Here is a 7,841-nt window from a genome sequence, read left to right as displayed (position 1 = left end):
CGCCCGGCCTCCGCCCCGTGCCCCGTGCGGGGTGGCCCTTCCCGCGCCCCCGGCGGTTCCCAGCCGGGCGCCTGGTGGCGGCTCTTCCCTGTGCCGCGTCCCGGGCGCTCGCGGCCACCCCACGTCTGCTCTTCGCCGCATGCCAGCTGCTCCCCTGCAGCCGGGGCCCGGGTCTCCGTGCCACGCGACTCGCTGGCTGCACGGGGGCGCGACCCCGGCCTCTGCCAAGGGCGTGACGGCCACGCACCCCAGGCTGCTCCCTGTTAGGGTCCCCAGGGCTTGTGCCCCTCAGACCTGCCCCTAGAGGCAAGGGGGTTGTCGCTGCTCCGGGTTCAGGGGCAGGAGAGACGCTGGCCCATGGCCGTGCCAGTGCAGCCCAGGGGGTCTGAGTCTGCCCCAATCCCCTGCCAGGACAGGGCCCAGCCAGGGGACCTCATGGCCCTGACTGCAGTGGGAGGCAGGGGACAGGTCACCGGGCTGGGGTCGGGGGCTCCCAGCTTGGCCCCTGGAGAAAGAGCAGAGCTCAGCCACAGGCAGCCTGGGCGAAGACATTTCCCTCCCTCCTCAGGGCTGGCAGGGAAGGGGCAGCGACGTGTGGGCACCACCGGGCCCAGCCGCCCGGGGATGCCCCTGAGGGAGGAGGGTGACTGTGGCATCCCCGCAGCCCCCCCAGCCCGGCGCTGAAAGGCCCTCTGATTCCCAGCTGGCAGCGCCGGCCGCCCCCGTGCCTGGCCCCGGGCCCGTGAGGAGGTGGCCGGCCCAGCGCGCAGCCGGCCATTCACGGGGCTGCCGGCGCATTCCTGAGGTTTCCTGGGCAGTCGCAGGAGCCGGCAGCTCTCCTCGCCACCCCACCGCTTGTTTGCTCAGGGCCGGCCCGGCTCTGGGTCCCATCCATGCCCGTGGGGCCGGCACGTCCCATGTGTGCTGGGGCGGGTTAAGCATCCTCTCCGGGGCAGGGGCCTGTGCTTGCTCCAGCCCCGGCAACGGGCAAGCCGCAGCCCTGGTTGCAGCAGGCTGCAGAGGACACGTCAGCACCCGCCCTCCCACGGGGGATGCCTGCACACCCGGTGGGTGGTGGAGCAGACTGCGTGCAACCACGCAAGCATGGGACCCTCCGGTGCCGTGTGGCTCCTGCCCTCGCTGACAGCTCGTCCAGTGCCTGCCTTGGCACCAACTAGTCCTGGGCCAGGGCTGTCCTGGAAACGCCTGCGCCTGGCTGCTTCCAGCCTCTCTGGGGCTCTGAGAGCACGGCTGAGCCTGGCAAGGAGCAGCCAGCCTGGCCCCAGGGACATTGCTGTTGCCTGCCAGCTGGTCTGCCTGGTCTCGGCTGGGGCGGTGCTGCTGGTGCAGCGCATTCTTGTCCTCAGACCCACTGCTGGGGCCCGGAGTCCACTCGGCCAGTGCCGTCTTCCCCAGGCGAGGCCGGGCAAAGGGCACAGGGTGCAGTCCGGTCCTGCCACCAGCTCTGCCACGCTGCCCATCCTGCCACGGCTCCCGCTTTGGGGCCAGGAGGGTGGCTGAGAGGCAGCGGGGGCTTGTGGGAGATGCAGACTCCTTGCACCAGCCTGACTGGCCACCTCCTCAGCTGTGCTCGCTGCATCCAAAGCGAGGGAGGCCGGGCCCAGGGGATCATCTGGTATCCACTGGGCTGGGGAGAGCGAGAGCACGGCTGGCCAAGAACCGCGGGGTGAGGAGGAGCCAGCCTGGGGCCACAGGGCTTTGTTGCCACTAAGATCCCTTTTACAGAGACCCCCAGGGATTGACACAGCCCCTTGTCTGATTTGGTATCAAGTGTACTTTAATAGTAATCCCTAATCTTTATTATAAGTGTTTGCCCCATAATACGACCCGGCAAGAGGTTCTTTAGGTGTTACAACAGCGACCTTTGGTGGTACCAGCCTCAGATTATTTTTTACACGCACACGCACAACCCCCATCCTGTGCTGGGCGTGCGGGATGTTGGTGTCTGGATTCCTCGTTATTCAAACAAGAATCCCAAGGTTACTCCTGTCTCCCCAGGGTGGCAACGTAAAACACAGCTGTTCCTTTGTTTGTCTACTACTTTTCTAACTTTCTCACCTCAAATTGTCCAATCCTCAAGTTTCTTACCTCATCTTTTTAGATAAGGTACTCCAATCCTATTCCATTTTTGGTTTTCTTTCCTTCTAGGGAAACCGCTGCACCTGGTTAGCCCACCAGACCAACTGCAGCACTCTCTTTTCCCAGTGCCTTATAAGGCGCTCTGTACAATTTAATTGCTTAGTTCCAGGAAGGCCTAAACTAGGGTCAAGAGTCTTAGCATAATTCATTTTGCCCACTTCATGGCCCTTGGGCGGAGCTGAGCTGGCTGTCACCCTCCAGGGCTGCCCCTACGCCTGCTCAGAGCTGGGGCCATGAGGGCAGCTGTGCGGCCGCCTGCCCAGCGCACGTCGTGCCTCCTCCTGCGGTCGCGCTGGCAGGGCCATGTAGTCCCAGGTTGGCCCCTTGCCCTGGTTCTGCAGTGCTGGGGCCAGTGATAATCTCCCAGCCTGACATCACATATGGCGTGAGCCTGCGAGCGCCTTGCCCAGAGCTCCCTGCAGCCGTGCTGCGTGAGACCATGCGTTAGCAAGGGGCTGTGTGACCTTGCCTGTGGGAGTCCCTGCCCGAGTCAGCTGCCAGGCTGGTGCCTCCTGGCTGGATGTGCAGCGTGGCGCCAGGTCTGACGTGGGCTGCCCCCAGGCCCTGGCCAGTTTTGGCCCATGGCTGCTGGAGCCGTTTCCAGGCTGTTACATAAGCTCGGCAGATGGCTTTTCTCAGCCCATGAGGCAGGTTTTCCAGGGCTGCTGCCACTCCCAGTCATAGCTTTCCAGGGCTGCGACCGCCAACCTCCCCCCAGGAGCATCACGGGGCCAGCCGTGGTGGCCAGCAGTGCTGCCGGGACCCTGCCACGTACAAAGACAGTGCCACTGCCTGTGCCACAGCCTCCCCTCTGCCCGGGCAGCCGGACTCTGCTGCCCTCCCACCCACAGCGCAGGGCTGATCTGTGGTGACCCCTGTGCCCTGGGATGCACCCTCGTCCTTGGGCTCCCCCCTGAGCTGGACTTTGCATGGGGCTGTATGAAAGCTGGCACCCATGGGGCCATCCGTGCCCAGCCCCAGCCCTGCACCACTATCGTTCCCCTGGCCCTGCAGCGACTGCTTCTCCCCCCACATCACTGCAGGGCTAGCGCAGAGCAGGTCCCCACCAACCGGCCAGCAGCACCGCAGTGCAAGCTCTCTGGTGCAGCCGCTCGGGGGCTGGCTGCTGGCAGGAGTGAGAGGTGCGCAGCCTGGGCTGTGCCAGTCCTGCATGGTGCCACGGCCCCGCACAGCGCTCAGCCAGGCCTGCGCCTTGCTCCTTGCCCTGTGTCCCATCTGTCCCTGCTGCGGGGCACGGCCAGGTCACCCCAGGGTGGGAGAGGGCTCTGAGCCCCCTCTGCTGTGCCCAGCCCCAGGTGAGGGTCCCCAGAGCCCCCGGATCCCGGCCCCACCTCAGCTGCCCCTCTCTTGCCAGGCCAGCAGCAGGCATGAGGAGCAGTGTCGGTGTTGCCAGGGCCCGGCGGGAGCCGCTGGCCCTGCTGTGCAGCCTGTGGCTATGGGGGGTGGCAGCGCAGCCCAGCACGCCCCCCCCCACGGCGGCCAGCCCCGGCGCCCGGCTGCGCTTCCGCCTGGCCGGCTACCCCCGCAAGCACAACGAGGGGCGCATCGAGGTCTTCTACAACCAGGAGTGGGGCACAGTCTGTGACGACGACTTCACGCTGGCCAACGCGCACGTGCTCTGCCGCCACCTCGGCTTCGTGGGCGCCACCGGCTGGGCCCACAGCGCCAAATACGGCAAAGGCGTCGGTGAGCCCCATGCACGTCTTTCCCAGCACACTGATGGCACAGGGGCGATGTGCATGTGCGTGCACGCGTATGTGCCAGAATGTGCATATGCGTGTGTGCTTGTGTCTGTGTGTGTGTGCTTGCGGGAGTGTCAGGCTGGGTGTTCATTGCTACAGGTTTGGGGAGGGGGAGAGGAAGGGGCCTGCGTGAAGCCCCCCTCGAAGCACTGCTTTGCTGTGGGATTGGCAGGGCTTGGGGTGATCTCTCGGCGCCGCTCTGTTTTGAGGGGAGCTCCGTGGGCTATGCCCCCCCCACTCCTCCTTGCCCTGCTCTGGGGGCTCCCCAGGCTTGGTAGGGCAGGGGCTGTCCCGGTGAGCTGCCCCCCACCTGGCCCCCTGTACCTGGGCCCTGACAGTGGTGCCCCCTCCCCCTGGCAGGGCGGATCTGGCTGGACAACGTGGTGTGCGGGGGCAGCGAGAAGAGCATCGTGGACTGCAAGTCACGGGGCTGGGGGAACAGCGACTGCACGCACGAGGAGGATGCCGGCGTGGTCTGCAAGGACGAGCGCATCCCCGGCTTCGTGGACTCCAACGTCATCGAGGTGAGTGCCGTGCTGCACTGCGTTGCGCCGCCGGGCAGCCCTGCCCCCACGTAGCCTCATCCTGCCTGGCACTGGCTCCCCGCCTGGCCCTGGTCCACCTTCCGGAGCCGGACGCTGCCAGCTGCCATGCTGCCCCCCCCAGCCCTGCCCGGGGGCTCTGGGACTGGTCCCAATGCCCCAGAGAGCTAGTGGCCTGGGCACAGCCTGCCCCAGCGCGGACCCCAGGGCTGCAGCATGTGCCCAGGTGGACGGTGGTGGGAGTGGACGGACATGAGGACTCCCCGTGGCACAGGGATGGACAGCGCCATGCACCTCTGACTGCTGCAGCACTCAGCCGCCTGCCGGCCTGGTCCCACCTGGGGCCAAGGTCCGACCCCGGGAGAGTCCAGGACTGGGCCCTGCTCCCTGGAGGAGCTTCTCTCTCTGAGCCTGGAGCCTCCCCGAGCCCAGGCTGGGGTTCCCCTTCCCGCCCGGCCTCGCTGCCCTGTCACTCCGCTGCTCGCTGCCTCCACCATGACGCTGCCCCGGCCTCTTCGTGCTCTCCCGCTCTCTGGTCTCTTGCTCACTCGCTCTCTCGCTCTTCCAGGCTCTCTGGCTCCTCTGACCCTGCGCTAACACCTGACCCTGTCTCCTGTCTGGGGACCTCGTGCCCGCTCAGCCCCTGCCCCGGAGGCAGCGGGTGGTGCCCATGGAGGCCCCAGTGCAGGCCTGGCCCTCGGAGATGCCCAGAGTACATGGGGCGGGGGACGGGTCCTGCTATGTATGGGCTGAGCATGCAGGGCTGAGATGGGGGCTGGTGGGTGCTGGGCCACGGGCTCGTGCCGCTCTGGCTGGCGCTACTCCAGCGTGCATGTGACGCACAGTGCTGGATCCCACCTCTCTGAGTCCCCGCTCCTGGGACCTGTGTCCGAATTGCTGCCCCAGGCCAGAGAGAGGCAGGAGTTGAGCCTGGGCCGGTCAGTGCCGCGGCAGGGTCCAGGTGCCCGTGGGGCTGACCGGGCTCTCCCCCCGCAGACGGAGCAGAACCAGGTGGAGGAGCTGCGGCTGCGGCCCGTGGTGGCCAGCGCCCGGCGGCGGCTGCCGGTGATGGAGGGCATCGTGGAGGTGCGCTACAAGGACAGCTGGGCCCAGATCTGCGACGAGGGCTGGGACAGCCGCAGCAGCCGCGTCGTCTGCGGCATGATGGGCTTCCCGGCCGAGAGGAAGGTCAACAGGAACTTCTACAAGTGAGTGGGTCCCAGGTGCCTGCGCGGGGGGCCGGGGCCGGGGCCTGGAGAGGGACAGCAGGGCCAGGCGGGGCAGGGGCATTGCTGGGGGGCTGCAGTGGGGGTCCCTTTGGGCAACGCTGCCTGCTGACCCCTCGCTGGGGTGCCTGGTGCTGCCATCAGGACCCGGTGGGTGCAACCCCCTGCTCCCCCACGACCTGGTCCCTGTTTGTTCCCACAGACGGCTGAAGCGCGCAGCCAGGACGAGGGCCTGGAGCCTGGGGCTGGGCAGCAGGTAACGGGGCAGCGGCCACATGGCCTCTGCACCCCGGGGCTGGCCCCGCTGGCTGAAGGGCTGCTCTGCCCCTTGGGCTGTGACCCGGCACCATGGCTGGGCCCTCGCTGCCCATGCCATGTGTGGCTGTCTGGTCAGGGCTGTGCCCGGGGCTGGGCCAGATCCTGCTTCCGCTGCTCCTGCCATAAGAAATGGTTCCTTCTCCCAGGCCATGGCTGCGCCTGCGCCTGTCTGCCCAGTGCCCACCGGCAGGGCCGGACAGAGTTGCCCGTCTCAGGGGTCTGGGGCTGGGGAACCAGGTCCTTGGCCATTGTGGGGGCCTGGGAGCAGAGCCGTCTCTCCTGGAGGGTCCAGGGCTGGGGCCAGTGGGCATGGGCTGTTTTCTGGAAGAAACGGCTATAGGTCTTTGGCTGGCTGCTGCAAACCCCATGCCTGAGTCTCGCGCGTACGGGAGCTTGTAGAGCCTGCTTGAGCACTGGGCAGCTCCGCCGTCATCCCCGCTGCTGCCTGCCCCTTCCCCTCCTCGTGGACCGAGGGTGTCTGGGGACAGGCCGGTGAGGGCGCAGGAGGGACCTGGGCCTCTTGGACCCTCCTCGCTCTGCTCAGGGCTCAGGCTGCAGCGAACCCAGGCAGGCGATGAGGAGCAGGAAGCCCTGTGGCCCCATGGGGTGCACCGGGTAGTGCCTCATCTCCTCTCCGGGGCGGGGCTGGGCTGGGCGCCGTGTTCCCTCCTGGTAGCTGCCCATCTCCCTGGTGTCAGGGGGAGCCAGGAGCAGCCCCCTGGAGCGCCAAGCACCAAGAAGATACCTCATCCACTTTTCCCTGTTGATATCATCACGGCACCGGTCGCCCAACGCAGCAGCAGTGGCGGCCAGCTTGGATCTGCCGCCAGCCAGGGGCAGCAACATCTGGACTGTCTCTGGACTCCCGCATGGCGTCCAGAGGACTTTCTGCACCGCTGGCCATCATCTAGCGGCAGCCCACAGCTCCTGACAGTCCTACTGTGTTTTGGAGGACATCAAAGAGTCCCCTGGCCTCTGGGGAGGGCACTTCTGCCCCCATGCCTGGCACTGCTGCGGGCTGGTGCTCGCGCATCTCCATCCTGGAGCCAGTGCAGCCTGCTGCCCCCAGTCCACACTGCCGGCACAGCGCATGTCAGCTGCAGGGCTCTGGCACCAAGAGGTCACATCTAGTCCAACTCCCTGCTCCAAGCAGGACCAGCCACAGCTACATCATCCCAACCAAGGCTTTGTCTACCTGAGTCTTAAACCCCTCCAAGGATGGAGAGTCCACCACCTCTCTGGGTGACCTGCCCCAGTGCTTCACCACCCTCCTTGGGAGAGAGTTTTTCCTAATATCCAAACTCAACTTCCCTCGCTGCAATGTGAGCCCTTTGCTTCTTGTTCTGTCATCCTTGGATGTGTTTTAAGACCTGGGATGATGTAGTTGGGGCTGGTCCTGCTTTGAGCAGGGAGTTGGACCAGATGTGACTTCATTGTCTAGGATTTATGATTCTAGGGCAGGCCGGGGAGAAGAGGAGGGGAGTTGTGCTGCACGTAAAAGAGCCATATGATGGCTCAGAGCTCCAGCATGAAACTGGAGACAGGCCTCTTGAAAGCCTCTGGGTTCGGGTTACAGGGGAGAGCAACAAAGGTGATGCTGTGGTGGGGGTCTGCTGGAAAAAAAACCCTGCAGCATCCTTATAGACTCAGCAGTGCTATGCTGGTTAGCACTACGAAAGAAAGAAACTTGGGGGTCATCACTGACCACAAGATGAACATGAGCCTGCAATGCGATGCTGCAACTAGTAAAGCAACCAAAATGCTGGCGTGCATCCATAGATGCTTCTCAAGCAAATCCCGGGACGTCATTCTCCCCTTGTACTCGGCCTTGG

General features: G+C 65.6%; 1 protein-coding gene across 2 annotated transcripts in view; it reads left to right on the top strand.

Moving 5' to 3' along the window:
- Positions 1-3,518: 3,518 nt before the first annotated feature.
- The window catches only part of LOXL3 (lysyl oxidase like 3), a 16,086-nt gene continuing 11,763 nt past the window's right edge, over positions 3,519-7,841 (top strand). For both annotated transcript variants that reach the window (XM_019556478.1, XM_019556470.1), the window contains exons 1-3: positions 3,519-3,867; positions 4,284-4,447; positions 5,462-5,673. In XM_019556478.1, coding sequence (XP_019412023.1) covers positions 3,549-3,867; positions 4,284-4,447; positions 5,462-5,673 — 695 coding nt within the window. In that variant the 5' untranslated portion in view covers positions 3,519-3,548. The remainder of the gene's footprint in view (positions 3,868-4,283; positions 4,448-5,461; positions 5,674-7,841) is intronic.

This window comes from Crocodylus porosus, unplaced genomic scaffold (assembly GCF_001723895.1).
Source record: "Crocodylus porosus isolate Cpor-Errol unplaced genomic scaffold, CroPor_comp1, whole genome shotgun sequence".
NCBI classification, from domain to species: domain Eukaryota; kingdom Metazoa; phylum Chordata; order Crocodylia; family Crocodylidae; genus Crocodylus; species Crocodylus porosus.
This window is presented reverse-complemented; position numbering and strand designations above follow the sequence as displayed.